Here is a 17,516-nt window from a genome sequence, read left to right on the forward strand (position 1 = left end):
CGGATTTCCCTGAGAAAACCCAGAGAGAATATGTAATAACAGAAAAGTTCCACTAGCCATTCAGCCTGCACCTTTTATTATATTTATTATAGATTATCATCAGCATCAGCGCCCTTTCCCTAAAGCTGTTGTGTCTTTGGCTTTGTGTCTATTCGAACACCTTATTATAACACAGCCAGAATGAATTTACTCAGAATTCTGAGCTAGAGTTGCTTCTGTTTCTACGTCCATCAATGAGCCTTGGTCACCCATGACCCTGTCTGTCTCCTGACCACTGCAGGCTAAAAATAACCCACAAGAGATGCAGTTCTGATGCTCTGACCCAGTCGTCTATAGCCATCAGATTTTGCCCCCTGTCAAACTCACTCATATTTTCAATTACTAACAAAACAACTTTCAGGATAAACTTAATATTTATAATGAGGGCAGAAACATTTATAAGGAATGTTATTCCTTATAAATTTTATTTGACCTGATGCTGTTCTTTAATATCCTGTTTCTCTGCTAGTGAAACATTTGCACAAGTGTCTCATTATGTGATTGTGCAGGGCTTTGTTCTTTTTAATATCTTATAAATTAAAGGCCTTATATTCATTGAAAGTGTGAGAGTTTATTTACATGTGATATTACTATAATTATATTTAATTAGTGTATACATTGCTGTTTACCGTACTGATTGGGTGGGGTGCTTTTGCTAAAGGAGATGCTCTGCCCCTGTGATGCATTTCCTGGATTAATCAAGATTATGCAAACACAAAAATGACCCTTACTTGAAAAGTGGTAATAAATATTAAACATCAAATCACTGAGTGTGAGTCAAACAACGTCAAAGGTTTAATCAACAAATACAAGCAGCAAACAAAGGTCATGGTATGAATATTCATTTTTATTTCCAGTTATGAGTCCCTTTTATTCAGCTGCAGACTGTGGATGCAGATGAATATGTGACTCTATAGGACCAACATCCTTCACTCTTTCTGCCCCCCTCCTCCTTCTTCGTCCCCTGTGAGCCGTGTCCCTTTATTCTATTTATAACCCGACTGGTGGAGAAATCCTATATATTTAGCAACGATATCAATAGTCTACAGCACACTCTGACCTGAGGGCATGATAGAGAGAGACTTGGAGAGTAAGAAAGGAAGAGAGGAGGAGAGATTAAGGACAGATAGAAACAAAGGAAGGAGGAGGCAGTGCTGAAGAAGAGGGACAATATAATTTCACTGCGACTGACAATGATGGGGCATGAATGCGTGTCCCTCCGGTAAGAGGTCAGGGTTTGGTTTCATGGAGATAGTTAAGCGCCAACAACAGACAAGTTTTCATCTAAAAATTTATGTAGTGTGAGCTGGTTGTTAAATTTCTGCTTCCAGATCAAATAAACAGAGACAAGACTAGAGGGACATTACCTGACGGAGAAAAACATGAATTCTTATTGGGCTTTTTCAAACCTTTTATCATCACAACCTTACACTTTGGGGGGATTTTATGTCATAAAACATCATAAAGTAGTCAATAATTGTGAAATGCAAAGAACATTGCATTTGATTACAAAAATATTTTACAAATAATAGGCTCACATTTGCATTTAGCCCACTTTTATCTGATGGCCCAAAAGAATCAAACCCCTTCAGAAGTCACCTATTAAACAGACTTTACCTGTGTGCAATTTAATGCCAGTAGAGCACTGCGGTGTTTTGGCTTCGATCAAAGCATATTTATCTGTTAGTTTTCCTTTGGTCCTAATCCAATTAGGAGTATGTGACATGACTTGAAAGTGTTCACTGGTGCTCTCTGTCTATTCTAACTTAGCCGCAGCCATTTTCAAAGAAGAATGGGAAAAATATTTGTATGTGTGTAGATGTAAAAGTGGGTGCGGACATGCCTGAAAGACTTACAGCCACAGTAGGAGTAAATGACTGACTATAAATTTACATTAACGTTTCAGAGTTTTAGAAAAACAAAATGTTATGTATTACTTTTCTTCCACTTTGCAAATGTAAACTGTCTTTGTTTGTGGTTGTTATGTGACAAAAACATAAATAGATTCAAATGGAACATATACTTTGTGCATGATATGTTAAGAAACATTTGAAAATAAATGTTTTCACAAAACCTAAGCATTTATAAGCTAAAAAGCCATGTTCAAATTACTTATAAAAACATATTTTTTCAAAATGGCATATAAAACAAATACAATTGTTCCAGATGCTTATGTCTTCAAAATAACAGAGATCTAACAGCAGAATATTTTAAAGAAAATTATTGATTTTAAGATAGGAAAAACCTTACAGTCAACAACAGGGTGTGTAAAAAATCTGCTTACACCAATAAATTCCGATTGTATAGCAAACAGAGCATAATTTAAAAATGTGCAGCAAAGGAGTGGATGTGCCAAACCGTCAGAAAAGTACAAAAGAGCCATGAAGGACGTGCAGAGAAAAAGAGGGGGAAGTACGGAGGGAGATGGGAAGTTGATGAGATTTTAATGTGAAGGTCAACTTGTTATAACTTGGGATCTCTACAGGGATATTAGTCTCTGCTTGGTGCTGGAGGGGCTTAAGAGACGGGGGAGTGGGCGGAGCAGCTGCGGGGGAGGAGGAGGAGAGAGTGAGAGGCTGCCTCAGAGGAGAAGGGAGGGAAAGTGAGACGCAGGGGGAGGTGTGTGGAGGTGTGGGGGGGGGGTTCGACAACTCCGGTCCCACAGCAAACAGAGCGGTCAGCATCTTCTCTCCCAGCATGCGTGTGTGTGACAGAGAGCGTTACCACGCTGGAGATTGCCCTTTTTTGTTGTGTTTTGTTCTGTTTTGAGTGTGAGTATGTGTGAAAGTGAGGGAGTGACAGAGAGGCGTGTGGAGAACACGAAGCGGGAGGCATTTCTCCGCAACTTCACACGATAACAGAATGAGACACGTCACTGTGACTTTCTCAGTTGGTTTATTTTTGAAGTTATTTTTTTCCAGCACATGAAAACAAAAGAAGTTAACTCAACAGACAAATACATAAACTAGCCATAATAGGCTGCTGATTATTATGTATTTCTCTTGTCTCTACTGTATTGAAACACTCAGAAAGTGGTTATAAACCCATAAGTTCTATTAAAGAAATAAAACTCATTTGTGGGACTACTTTGGAGACGTTGCAGCCACCTGCTCCGATCAGGCAGGTTTAAATAAACGCACTGCTTGTATTATTTTTTTCCACGTATTGAACAGTCCCATTGAGCCTCCCTCCTAATTACTCCCAATCGATGCTGTGTGCTGTATGTCATTACACAGCAAAAAGCTTTCCAGTGTACACAGATAAAAACACAAGTTTCTGTACTTGCCAACAAACTTGTTTGGATAAGACAACACGAAGGGCAATGTTTTCTTAATGTGCAGTAAAACAACCAAAGGTTCTAATCAAGGTGCCGCACAAAAATACATCCCTTAAGCCTTTTCACAACTTGTCCCATTACACACAACAACTTCATTGTATTTTATTTGATTGACCAACACAATTAAATAAATTGTAAAGTGGAAGAAAAGGGGATTTTAGATTTTCTTTGTAAAAAGAAATGGTCAGTTGTCAGATAACACCAAACTTGAACTTTTTGACCTCCATATGGGCGAGAAACATGGTGGTGGCCGCATCATTGTGTGGGGATGCTTTTTGTCTGCAGGAGCTGATCAGAGTTAACAAAAAGAATAATGATGCTAAATACAGGAGAGTTCTGGAGAATCTGTCACAGGTCACAAAAGAATGTGATAATGTTCCTAAACAACAAGAGCTACATTAGTTTAGATCAACACACATTCATGTGTTGGAATGGTACAGTCACAGTCCAGATTCATGGAAAACCTTCAAAAATTGTTTTCACATCCAATCAATTGTGCTTGAGATATTTGGAAAGAAGAATTGTTCAAAATTTCGGTCTCTAGTTGTGTAAAGCTGGCAGAAACATGTAATGTAATCGCAACAAAATGAGGTTCTGCAAAGTATCAACAGGAGAGAGGTGAATACGTACCAAACCTTTTTGAAAACCGTGCATCATTTTCTTCTCAGTTCTTAACACCACTGGTGTTGGTCGCTCTTAAATCCAAATGAAATCAAATAAAGTTTGTGGTTGTAACATATAAAAATGTGAAAATAAAACGTTTATGGAGTATTAATGCTTTTGCAAGGACCAGCTTTAATGCAAACATGGTGTTTAATTTAAAGTAATGCAACCCAAAGTCCAGCAGTTTGAGGGCAGCATTGTTGCCTACAGTTACTGTCACGCTGCGTCCGCTGCGTCATTTATGCACCTTCATGAATCAGCTGAGGTCATGACATTAAACTGAGAGGTTGAGGCAGGCTAAAAAGCCCCAGTGAGTCTTTTTATGATGATGTAATCAAATTGGGAAAGAGAAACATGTCTAACCATTTAGATAGCTTTATAGTCTGAGTCAGTTTTAGATATCTAGTCTATCAGTTTAGATCTAGATTTCAAAATTCACAGTTAGGTGCTGTGGAGGCCATCTATGATGGGAATGCATTTGAGCTAAATAGACCTTTAAGGAAATGTAATTTATGAAAAGAAGATAATGAAAAGAAGATTTCTTTTGCATATTATTTTCCGAATAGCTGTACGAATAAAGATGTTACTGGTAAATTGCCTGTTCAGAAAACTGAGGACTTTTATCTTCCTTCTAGCTCTATAAAAACTATCCGCATGCAAAGAGATTCATTTATCTGTCTGACACTACAATAGTCTTACAGCAGGTTAGGACAGATCTTATATAAAAAAAAAGAAGTCTAGAGTGGCAAGCCATAACATTGGCATGGTTAATACACATGCAGTAAGAAGACATGCACATGTCATAGAGAGTGAGGGAATATCGACTTGTGTTGGCATTTTAATGTAAACGTCAGAAGTTTGTTACAAGAGGTGAAATATTTGCTGCTAATTTTCATACTCTGGCTCTCAGCTATAAAACTACTATCTGATAAACAACAGGGGGAATTAGAGGGGACAGTTTTCAAATAGCTGTGAGAGGTAACGGAGCAAAGTCTGGGTTGAAGAAGGAGAATCCCTGGAAATCCTCCTGGTTGATGGCTGCAAGCACATCTGGATCTGATGGAGTGAGAACGGATGGGGCCGCTGTGAAGAATTTGTCGAAGTTCTCGCCTTTTCTCCCGCCCTGATGAGGAAAGGCAGGTAAGCACGAAATCAATCACTCCAGCCTCACAAAAATGCTACGTTTAATCACTTAAAAAAGCACCAACTCCCTTCTAAAGATATATTGAAACAGTCTGCCAACATGTCTCTCCTGCCCACCCACAACCTTCATTTCTTGCTGTCTTAGGATGAAAGCTGGCCACATATCTTCCCCACCTCCTTAACCCCACATGACAGCCATTCTGGTGGATGAAATGAATCTCATTTGGCTAATGGGCCTGGCCTCTAACCCCTGAGCACAGTCAGCTTCCTCCTGCCATGCCTCACCATTGGGCAATGTGGCAGCAGACTAGCATGCGGCGAGCTAATGATGACATGCATTTGCATATGGAGGAGTAAAAAGCAGCCCTGGGTTCAGAGGTCCTGTCTGTTATTTCTGAGCTTTCTGTGTGTGAGCTGGGGACCGGGAATCCGCTCAGGTGATGAAAGAGTTGATGGAAAGGAGCGACAGAAAGTAGAGTCAGAGAGTGAGGAGATAGAGAGAAGAATGAGGTAAAAAGGAGAAGGAAACTAAGGAAGAAGTGGCGATAAAATAAACACACAGAAGCAAATAAAAATTTCAACTGACAGTTCTGGGTTTGAACGGTGGCGGTATTTCCAGTCGTTCCAGACGGTCCCAGTCTATCCAACGGAAGAACGGATGCTCCTTGATCTCCCTTTCGGCATCCTCTCCTCCACCCAGACGCTTGGCAGGGTGCTTCGTCAGGAGCTGAAGAAAGACAAAAGTTTCAGAACATTGCAAACTTTCCTGAAATTAAACTTGTAACTAAACATATTGTGTTTTCAGCAGTAAGTTCTATTCAGTTTAGTTAAATGTAAATCTTTTTTTTTCGTTCTGTGGTTGGATAAGAGGGAATCTCTCAACTAAGGATGCAGAGGACAATCCCCAGCAGCCGACAATCACTCATCTTAAGTCTTGTTCTGCTGGAGGGATTTTTTTCCTGTTAAAAGGAAGCCATTTCTTTCCACTGTCGCCAGATACGTAATCAGAAGGAGGACAACTGCTACAAATCATTACATTTATACCAAAAGTCTGTCCTGGGAAAAGATATAATATCAGTAGACCTAGTTAAAGTCTGAAGAGTACTGTACTCCATGTTGAACTTGAAGATGTGGACTGGGAAGAAGATGAAAGCCACCAAATCCTGTTTGTTTTGTCAAACTGTTAGAATCACCTCTAACTTCACAATGAATCTTTCACTTTAAAACAAAAAAAGCACAAACCTGGTGCAGATTCTGCTAACTCCAGAAAGGACGGAGAAATAAAAGTAGATCCTAGTGTTAACAAATTCAGTAGAACATCCAGGACCCAGAGGAAGACGTGAAACTGCTTCATCAGGGAAAGGATCTGTTTTATTGGAGAGGTTTTTACTGAGCTGATCCAACTCATCTAGAAAATAAGTTCTGATGGGATCTGATTAAATCAGATTCCATCAGGAAACCGAAGTGAGTTGAGGGAAGGAACTTCAGGACAAGTTGGAGCAGAAGATCGCTGAACTTAAGAGGAAAGACGTTGAGCTGGAGCAACTCTCAAACACAAAAGATCATAACCGTTTTCTGCAGAAGTATCCGTTGCCGTCAGCACTCAGTGAGTCTACACACTCATCCAGCTCATTTGTCCTCTGAGGTATTTTGAGGATGTGTTAGCAGCTGTGTCAGTGCTCAGAGAAAAACTACAGGACATCCCGAGAGACACATGTACACAGATCTCAATGACAGTCACTGAAGGCAATGTTTTACTGCCAGAACCAGAACCAAGAAGTGAAGCTGGATTATTAAAATATTCAGGAGAAATAACTCCTGGGCCAAACATAGCAAACAGAAACCTGTACTGCAATAAAGCAACTTTAATAGATCAAAAACAGTCTTACTCTGATAATGCAGATAATTTTACTCATTGGCAAGTTGTCACATAGTTTGGGACCTTGAAACACTTCTTACCCCACATTAAGACAACCCATAAAATTAAACTAATGCAAATGAACACATCAGGGAAAGGATGTGTTCGTGTAACAATCTTTGTTCAGATTGTTACACGTTAAGGTAATCGTCATTTTCTTTTCAGTTCCCAATTATGCTGTACTTTTTGTTGGTCTATTACAACATAAATCCCAGTCAAGCATATTGAAGATTATATTTGCAATGCAACAAAATGTGAAAAAGTTAAAGTAGAATAAATACTGCTGCGTAGTTCTGCACCTCAGGCCCTGTAATTAGAGTGATTTGTATTCAGAGCTAGTTGAGTTCTGTTAATTTCAGTCCAGGCCCGCCGTTTATCCTTCTCATATTATTATTCCTCAGAGAAGATAAAACTTCTGACGGCTGCATAAAATTTTGCAGAGTGTAGCCTGCCTGCCTCTAATAAATATAAAAAACTAACTTTCAAATAATGTGTAGGATTAATAAAACTGTCCTAATGCACGTTTATCAAATTTTCTAATATAAATTTTGCTCTCAATGTCTGGAGGCTGTAAGTACAACAGGAGGGGAAATGAACTCACTCCTTTGCAGATAGCCACAGCTTCCCGAGAGAGATTTTTGGGGTAGGAGACACTCTGCTCCATTATGGACTGAAACAGCTCCTCTTCGTCGATGCCATCAAACGGCGGCTTGAAGGAAAAAGGGTAAAAAAAAAAAAGAAAAGAAAGAGTTTCACCAGAGATCAGTGCCGGTTCCTGCGTTTGAAGTGATTACAAAGCACTGCAGGCTTTTATATTATTGCAGCGTAGTTAGACTTATTCTGAGAGTTACCTGTCCTGCAAGCATTTCATACATTAGTACTCCATAAGACCACCAGTCTACTGCTTTATTATACGGCTGATATGCCACAATCTGAAAGGAACATGAGTGGAGATCAATTAGAAGAGAAGCCGTGTGGAGATAAGAAAACAAAGAAGTAAACATGAAGTGAAGGCAAACAAAATTATCGCAGTAGGAATAGCCAGAGGAGGAGAGCTGTCAGACACTGAAAAGAAAAAAATCAGCGCAGGAAAATAAAAAGCAGCAAAGAGAGGAAGTGTATGAATGGGACAAGACTTTGGATTTTTGTGTTTGCCTGATTATGCATTTTCCCCCGTGAGTGTGAGTGTGTGAGCATCCCTCTTTCCTGTGGAAGAGGGGCACAAGTGAACAATTCCCAGCCCCCCGGGGAATTATATTGTATCCATTCCAAAATGGCAGATGCAAGAGAATCAATAGGTGTTTACATAAGAGAGTCAATGCGTAGTGGTTCCACAGTGAGGTTTACCATATCAAAGACAAGCTGAACAGTCTGGTCCTCCCTCTGTCTCTTCTCTATCTCTCAACAACAAGTCCAAACAGGTATGCACACACACACGCACACCCCCCCACACACGCACACCCACGCACACACACCTCTTTTAACATTTTATTTTGAATATAAAAATAGACTGTTGTGCAAAATTTGCTATACGTTTTCATTATTTCCAAATGTTTTGGTCTTCACTGGAGTTCTTGTTGGACTCTTGTGCAGGCAGTTTAGTAATCTCTTTAAAATTAAGACTCACAGTTTCAAAACAGTACAGTATTTAGCAGTTTTATATGTGTAGAACCACATGTAATTATATTTTTGTTTGCTATTTGTAACCCTTATTCAGAGTACATCACAAATACAAAATGATAAGAATAGAGCAAATAGTTTTCAACTGGATCACAAGAATATTGTTGATGAAAAACTGACAAGCTTTCTAGAATTTTATGAAAGTCATGAATTTTTCCTCCATCTAAACTAGTGATTACACTGGACTCCCCCGTCAAATCCAGCTGCAAAATAGGTCTACACCAACTTTCACAATTTAGAGGCTAGAAACATTGCCGCCAGGTCACATTTACTTGAAAAAATATTAACATGCATATTTTTTTATGCTTAAATGTGTGCAATGCACATGCTGCACTGCTTGTTTTCTATTTGGACTAATGTAAAAAACTTAAAAATATCAACATGGTAAGAAAGAGTGTGGCAGCAGCTTTAATCTGCAAGTAGTAATAGTAGTAATAGTAATTTCCAGTTATTTCCAGTTCCAGTTATGTTTTATTTTACACATTTATTTATTTTTTACTACATAATAAAGTTTCTCTGATAAGTTGTCCCCGAGTTAGGGTGACACGTCCTGTCGCTGGCAAATGCTTTGCCCTCCATTTAAGAAGAAATCTCCTCCCTTGTTGCTCGTCGTCACTTCTACCCGGGTCATTTGTTGGCTGATTGTTAAAAAAATGCAGCCACTCACTTTACAACCTGTCTCTGTAAGACTATGAAAGGATGTTAAATCTATACAGTGACGTTAACCTTTTTAAGGTGAGGCAATTCCAAGATGTTTTGGAAACTGCTGAGAACACAGGTTTCTCAACCCTAAAGAATCAGATGAAATGGATAAAAGTCCTATCTTTTTTCATAAGCCTAGAAAAACACTGATTAAAATTATTTTTTTAAAATCCTCTGTCTTGAAAGTGGATTTTCTTTCTATATTACTACAAGAGATCAAGAAAGTGACCTCTTGCAGTTTATGCTCTTTCACTGGGTTGTCCTGATCTAATCCCACATTTTGGATAGTACTGTATTCCCTTACAAAATTGCATTACAGATTGTGCATATTATATTATTAATTTAATAAATGAAGATTTACCCTAGTAACCCTAGTAATCTCTGAATAGTGAATGGGAGACTATTGACTGCAGCACCTGTTTGACTTAAGATACTGATGGAATTTGTGGGTTAAACTATTTTGCAACACTCAAACTCAAGCAACCAAGACTTCATTTGAATATAAATAGAAACATTTTAAAGACATAAACAAACTGTTAGCCATAGAGTCATTTTAACCCTCCTGTTATGTTCGTTTCTGAGGTACAACAATAATGTTCGTGGAGTGTTTAATCATGCAGGGGTGTCAGAAACCAAAAAAATTCCTCCAAAACATTTTAGTGTCTGATTATTAACTCCAATACTAACCATTTCAATCAATATTTGTGCAGTGATGTTTTTTTATTTCTCAGAAATTAAGGATCAATGACGACAACCTACTCATTTACTCATTTGGACATAAAAAATGGAATTTACATTTTTATGCCCACTAAAAAAACTTAGACACAAAAAACAACAATAATTTCCTTGAAATTGATCTTTGGTAAATTTTTTTATATTACACTTTTTTTTTTCTTCAATCGGTGATCTTTATAATTGAACTTGAGACACACATACTGTTCAGGGTCAAATTGACCCGCTGATTAAAATCAACACAAATGAGTCATGCAGAGATTATTTATGTTTCCCTCCACCTCTGCTGAGTGTCACTCAGTGTGGGTGGAGTTTGTCCACAGGAACAGAAAAGGTTCCCGTCAAAAGTTGTGTGAACACCTGCTTTCTCGCAGTTTCCTAGTGAAGTAAAGAGAATAGTGAGAAAGTGGGCTTGTGTGTGTCTTGGTGTGCAGGGGTGGGTGTGTGTGTGTGTGTGTGTGCGTGTGCGTGCGGGTGTGTGTGTGTGTGTGTGTGGTGAAATGTGGTTCATAGCTGCAAGGAAACATAGAGAAATGAACATTTTTTTATCGTTTTTTGCACTTCAACTTGACTGCCGGGTCAAATTGACCCAAACTGTATCTATGTAAAAAGTAGACCTAGGGGTTGGTACAAATGTGTAAAATTAATAAATTTTCAATTTATATGTAGAGTGCACCTATTAAGACAAATAGAAAAAGTTTCATGCGAAAAAAAACTTCCAACTATTTAAAAGAAATTTTTAAACTTTAAAACGGGTCAATTTGGCCCACAACATAGCAGGAGGGGTAAGTGTGGAAAAATCACGGGCAAAAATCACAGCAAAATAATCTACCAACTCTTAAATGACAATTTTAGAGTTACAACCACGAGTATTGAGGTGAAGCTAGAACAACACGGCTTTTGTTCTGTTCAACAGTGTTAGTGCACAGGCCCGCTGCTAATTGAATAATGTGAGGTTAATTATTTAAAAATGCTGACAAGGTCAGAGAGGACAGATCAGACAAGAGAAGCTGCTGTGGGTGTCTAACAGTGAAGTAAAGCAGGTCATGCATGCACAAAGGGGTGAAATAGTGAATCTGACACCATAGTGAGAATAGGGAGTCAGAGAACCTCAGGGGCGATGTAGTCGGGAGTGCCACAGAACGTGCGAGTGGTGTCTCCCCCGAACATGCCCTCCCTGCACATCCCGAAGTCAGCGATCTTTATGTGGCCCTCGCTGTCAAGCAGCACATTATCCAGCTTTAGATCTCTGAGACAAGAGGGAGATAAGTTACACAGCCATAAATCATCCTGATGCATAGCGTCTTCATCGGTCATTGGCCACAAAAAGGCGTGATAAATCTGCATCAGATCCGTGTTCTGCTGTGACAGCCGGGCCACATCTTTACCTGTAGATGATGCCTTTGCTGTGGAGGAAGAAGAGGCCAACTGCGATCTCTGCTGCATAAAACCTAGAGTGAGAGAGGAGATGGTAAGAATAAAGAACTCTGGCTACTTTTTCAGAAAACTGACCGAGGTTTTTTGGGTAACATATGGGAGGTTGAGAGGGTGATGAAAGTGGAGAGTAACCAAACAGACATGAAATAAATCTAATTGGAAAAAAAAAAGAAAAGGAAATAGAGAACAGGGTAAGAATTATCTTTAGGTGATTGACCAAAGATTATAGATCGGATGAATAGCCAGAGGTAGGGAAACTGATGAGAAGAATAGATTAGAATGAGGAGAAAGTTAGAGGAAATGGGAGAGGGCTGCTACTTGAGTTGATAGCCTTTTGTATGAGTCACCAGGTATAATGAACAAAGCTAAGAGATGACTGAGGAGGTAAGTGAATACAGAGATAAAAGACAGAAAGGTAATGAGACTTGTGTAGATGAAGGTGGAGATCAAAGCTAGACTTTATCGGACTACATACGCTGCATGGGGCTCTTTGAACTTCCCGACTTGCTGAATGTGAAACATCAGATCTCCACCGTTGACATATTCCATAACATAATATAGACGATCCTACAGAAACAAACACACACAATGCGAATACAGAGCCTTGCAAGCCCATTCATACACTTAGAATTTTTTCTACATTGTCACTTTATTAACATAGACTTTTGAAGACAAAGTATTTCTTCGAGATAATATGTGGTAGACCAACAACAAGTAGTGGATAAATGTGGTATGAAGGAAATAGTTGGTTTTCAAGCATTTTTATTTATAAAATTATTAAATGGATGATGAGCGTTCCTATTAATAAGCCACCTTCACTCTGACTCCCATACATTAAATCCAGTGTAACCAGCAGCCATATGAAATCATTTAATAAACAGAGTTCATATCTGTGTGTTTGTTCTAGGTTTAAGGAAACAAGTAGCATCAATAAGAGCAAATAATTGAATTACCTAATTCACATAAATACCCCGTAAAATATAATGAAGCTCGTCATTGCAATATAACAAAATGTGGAACATTGGTAGGCATAGTTTTGCAAAGTGTTGTATTCTCTAAAATAAAAGGCACTCAGCTAAAACCAATGCTTTAAGAACAATGACTTCACTAAAGAGAACAACATAATTTTGTCATTTATTAAAAGCAAAAGCAGCCAGCCTGCAATGGAACAACTCCTTAGAGCCCAAATATCAAGCCTATTTATGGACAATTTAATAAAGCTAATATGTTTCATACACACACACCTCGGTCTGGAAGGCGCAATAGAGCGATGTAAGGAAGTGGGGACGCGAGGGGAGCGCCAGAACCCTCCTCTCCACCAGAGCACTCTCCGTGTCCTCGTCCTGGAAGAGGACGTCCTTTTTAAGGACTTTCACTGCAAACAGATGATCGCTGCCTCGCTCTTCTGCCAGCAGCACCTGAACAGGACCAATGAATGAAGAGAAACCATGTCAGATGAAGCAACATATCTCCCAAGAAAAGCACAAAAGCTGTAGTGTGACAATTTAAATTGTAAAAAGGTTCATAAATTTTACCTTAAACGTTTTCTGATTTAATAATCATGACACACTCAAAACATCAGGGGCCTCTACCACTTGTTTTTTGTTGTTTTTTATTTTATTTGTCATTATCTTAAGATAAAAGGTGATTCTCAGTCAATCATTCGCCGCCATAATTAGAACTAAACGTGTACTGTAGCACTTCGCTGCTAGCTTTGACACATTTTTAGGTCATTGTGTGATGAATGACAAGGTGCTCTAGTTGGGAGAAAACTAGTTCTGTCAGTGTGCTTTTGAGGCAAAATTATGGCATGAAGGAGTAAAATAATAATCTAAAAATGAAAATCTATAAAATTAAATGATCTTCAGGATCAGTTACAATAGAGGCATTCCACTTTATGCACTTTATTTCTGCGTGCCACAGTTTTACTGCAAAAAGATGTTAAATATTTGTATTTTTGCTTTGATTTTTTGATTGTTTAAAAATGCACTGCATGTTTTATTTTGCTTGGAAGATACTGTACTGTATATAGATTATTTTTAGCTAGTCCTGTAATTTTCCTCATCAGATTTCTTCTTGCTCCCCATATGGAGGCACAATATGGTTTGTGTTTCTGAACCCTTCCAGGGTTTAGGCTGCCTGGTTTCTTCACTACGTGGAAGATCCTCTGATACTTCCACAGTGTCTTGCATTGAGTTTTGAGCTTTGAGTTTATTTCTTTTTCTTTTTCTTTTTTTTTTGCTTGTATTTACTTTTTGCTACTCATCTGCCTGTGGTATCCCTTGCATCTTCTCGGTTTCTTCCATCTCACTCTTGTGGCACAGAAGGGGAAATTTACAAAACTATTTTGAGGCTGTGTGTGGAAACCTGTGTATCATTGTATTTCTAATTATGAAACTAAATGTAGAAACACCTCTGCTCCTAATGTAGCTTTGAGCTAACAGCAACCCTAGCTGATGATACAACATCCCCACGTTTAACTGATGTACTATCCATGCATTTACCAGTATTGATGAAAGAGCAAATAGCTATTTACTTTTTGAAACTAGTGCAGAAAATAAGCCTAACCTGGAGCAAAACTGGAGCCTTTGCCACAGCCCCATGCATTTCTCCCCTTGAGACTATGAGCAGTACTATGCTGCTTCTGATGTGGCTTTTTCCATTGCCACCATTAGTCAAGGACAGGTCAGGCTTCATGAATACTCCTAAAACTAAAACATGGCACCTTATTCCAGCTGCCTGGGACTGTGAAAATTAAAATAATTGAGTCCCATAAAATGGAGGAAGATAGTATTTTCATAGAGCAGTTCCCCTGCTTCATAATGTGATTAAAAAAATGGAAGCTAATAGAAACTGTCGAGGTCAATTTGAGGTCTGAAAGATAAAAAAAACACTTTTCCAAAGGCTTTCAGGGAGATTAGCAGAAAATGCAGCAGAGGCTGACTGTTCTAGCGCAACCAATTTTTAGAGAAAAGTCAACAGAAACAAACCCTTTCTGAGTCATTAATAGCTGCTTTCACAACAAATATTTGCATATTATCTCAGTAATCTCCAGCTGCACAGTAGTTTATACAATTTGGTTTTCATACAATAAACAAACAAAAAATAATGCGCAATTGAAAAGTAAAAGTGAATGTTTATTACATAAAATCTCAAAAATGTATTCAGTACACTGAAGTTTGAGGTTGTAATTTGACAAAATATAAAAAAAGTTTTAGGGGTATGACAATGGTTAAGATTCTCTGCTTAAAATTTTGAGATAAAATGCCTCTCAAACCTCAACTTGCTGAAAATGCATTAAAAATGTGTAAAGAACAAGTACATCACTTTGTGGAGACAGAAGTATGCTCAGCTTGGCATAATGAAGGGTTTAATCAAAGAGAAGCCGTGCCTGAAGACTTCCAGAAACATTAATGTCATAAATGAAAAAAGCAAAGCAGCTCTTTGGTTATTATCAGACATTAAAAATACATTGAGAGGAGATTTGAAATTGGCTGCTTGTGGGCAGCTCTGACTGCTAATGATGCTATAATTTTCCACATCGAGAGAACCACATGATACTGGTCTTAGTGAAGCGATACGGTCAGGAGCAGTGCAATATGCTGACAACAACCCTGTTTAAAATTGTGCTGCCACTCTGCAATGCTGCACTGTAAGGGGTTTCTGGCTGCTGGAGATAAAGCATCTCATTTCAAATTGAATGGTAGAGAAAATTAAACTTTTTCATATTTTATAAATCAATGCAACAGCAAAAATAGCTTCTTGCAGAAGATTATGTGTGTGAAGTCGCTGTGAGAAACACTACAGTCCCTCTCTGATTGTGTCTACTGCTTTGTCTCGTGATTTTACACAAATTCACAAAAAAAACTGGACTCCTCATCCTTCATACTTATACGAATCCCTGCAACACATACTTTTTTCTCATTTCCGGTGTAATCCAATTTTCTTTTGGTCATTTTGCTACTTCCTGCAGCTCAGTAATCCTCCTCTGTTTCTTTCCATCTCTGTCAGTTTCATTCTCACTTTTCCTCACTCAGCAGCCCCGGGGCCTGTCTCTCCTCTTCCTTTTTTTTCCCCACACATCTTATGTAAGTTGAGTCTATTTCTCCTGTCCTCTGAGGACTCTCTGATAGTTATGAAATAACGCTGGGGGATTTTAGGGGAGGGGAAAGGACTCAAAACAAAAATTTCTTCATTATTCTTCATCTACAGGGGAATTAAAGAGAGAGTGGAAAGCAGAGTATTCCTTGAAATGAATACCTCCATGAGCGCTGCCTATGTGGCATATACCATCTGGAAGAAAAACTCACGGTCAAGTGAATCATTTAGCAGAAGAAGAGACGATCAGGGCCTAAGTATAAATGAAAAATGTGTTTTGAAACTGGTTCAAGTTTGTTGTTCCCAGGAGTTTTAAATGAAATGCCAGTTGAAGGTCATGACAATAGCAGGAATTCTAAAGCCAGGAATAAATGCTTTTGTTTTCATTGCGAGTGCCCTCTTTGATATCACCTGCAACTGTTGGATCAGAGGCGCCGATTGTGTGCAGAGAGGATGACATTTTGACTCTGAATCTACCGCGGTTACCTTGCCAAAGCTGCCTTTGCCCAGCACCATGAGGAAATTGAAGTCATGCATTCCCACTCTGACTTTGCCAGGACCCAAAGAGTGGATGGGCGGGCAGGACGGGACAGGGGTCGGAGACAAGACCACGGGAAAAGGCTCTGGGACAGGGGCGGCCAACACCTGAGGTAGAGATGGCGTTGTAGCATCAGGCTGAGGTTCCTGGAGGGTCATAAGCAGAGAGATGAATTGGTGGATGTAGTCATAAAAAAAAAACACCCTAGCCACTTTCAGTCAAACAATTCTGCACCCTACTGGATGCAAAAAGTAACAAGGAGGTGGATTTAATTTAATCTATTGGGATTCAATGTTACAAATTGGCAAATAACTGAAAAGAAAATAGAAATTTTACAAAAACAAACCAAAGAATTGTGGAGAGCAAATGCTTTCAGTCTCCTTTTGCCTGATACCCTTAAATACAATCCTGCACAACCAGTGGCTACAGAAGTCACCAAATTTAGGGGTTGTAAATATTTTGTGGCATATTGCATTGTATAGCTCTCAAGATAAAAACGATAAAATAAATCATCAAGACAACTCAGGACCTAGAAACAATGTAAGCAGGTGCAACTGTTTTTCTTAGGTCTCAATAATTACACACCCATAAAAGCTTACAAAACAAAATATTTCTCTGTGAACAAATATCATGACCAGAGGTCAACAAATGTCCTCCTACCTGCAGATCTGGATCTGGAACTGGGATATTGTAGTATTCCCCCTCATCCTGTGCAAGCAGCTTGAACCAACCGCATATAGGACGTCTGAAGATCTCGCTGACGCCGAATGAGAGCGCTCCCATGAAATCATTCCTGGACGTCCGGTCCCAGTCCCACACCTCCACAGACAGACGCCTGTCCCACTGACTGCCTCGCACTGAGCTGAGGAAACCCAAAATTCACACTCAAGTGGGGAAGTTTTAAGTTTTATCTGACTTGACTTACAAGACGTAAAACAGGACAGAATAATATCTTAAACAAACATAATACATCTCAGCATATTTATACATTTTCTCCAGGACTTTTATTCCTGCTGTTAGATTTCCACCTGGGATTAAATTTCGCAGGGACTCACAAGGTGAAACTCTCATTCCAGACCGGATTGAGTGTTGAGCGGATGGTCTTTGTCTTCTGTTTGCTGTGGCTTTTTGGGTCTGGAATCAGTTTTAGTTTCACATATGGGTCTGACAAACCATTCGGATCCATGGGCATCAGATTGCGAGCCTCCCGAACTGCAGGGCCATAACAG

General features: G+C 39.0%; 1 protein-coding gene across 2 annotated transcripts in view; it reads right to left on the reverse strand.

The window, feature by feature from the left end:
• Positions 1 to 2,911: 2,911 nt before the first annotated feature.
• prkcg (protein kinase C, gamma) overlaps positions 2,912 to 17,516 on the reverse strand; it is a 33,070-nt gene continuing 18,465 nt past the window's right edge. For both annotated transcript variants that reach the window (XM_032556826.1, XM_032556817.1), the window contains 11 exons: positions 17,343 to 17,499; positions 16,948 to 17,149; positions 16,236 to 16,433; positions 12,896 to 13,069; positions 12,127 to 12,218; positions 11,603 to 11,665; positions 11,325 to 11,463; positions 7,952 to 8,032; positions 7,702 to 7,809; positions 5,769 to 5,909; positions 2,912 to 5,162 (listed from right to left, as the gene is read on the reverse strand). In XM_032556826.1, the coding sequence (XP_032412717.1) occupies positions 5,001 to 5,162; positions 5,769 to 5,909; positions 7,702 to 7,809; positions 7,952 to 8,032; positions 11,325 to 11,463; positions 11,603 to 11,665; positions 12,127 to 12,218; positions 12,896 to 13,069; positions 16,236 to 16,433; positions 16,948 to 17,149; positions 17,343 to 17,499 (1,517 nt within the window). In that variant the 3' untranslated portion in view covers positions 2,912 to 5,000. The remainder of the gene's footprint in view (positions 5,163 to 5,768; positions 5,910 to 7,701; positions 7,810 to 7,951; positions 8,033 to 11,324; positions 11,464 to 11,602; positions 11,666 to 12,126; positions 12,219 to 12,895; positions 13,070 to 16,235; positions 16,434 to 16,947; positions 17,150 to 17,342; positions 17,500 to 17,516) is intronic.

Source organism: Xiphophorus hellerii, chromosome 3, assembly GCF_003331165.1.
Source record: "Xiphophorus hellerii strain 12219 chromosome 3, Xiphophorus_hellerii-4.1, whole genome shotgun sequence".
NCBI classification, from domain to species: domain Eukaryota; kingdom Metazoa; phylum Chordata; class Actinopteri; order Cyprinodontiformes; family Poeciliidae; genus Xiphophorus; species Xiphophorus hellerii.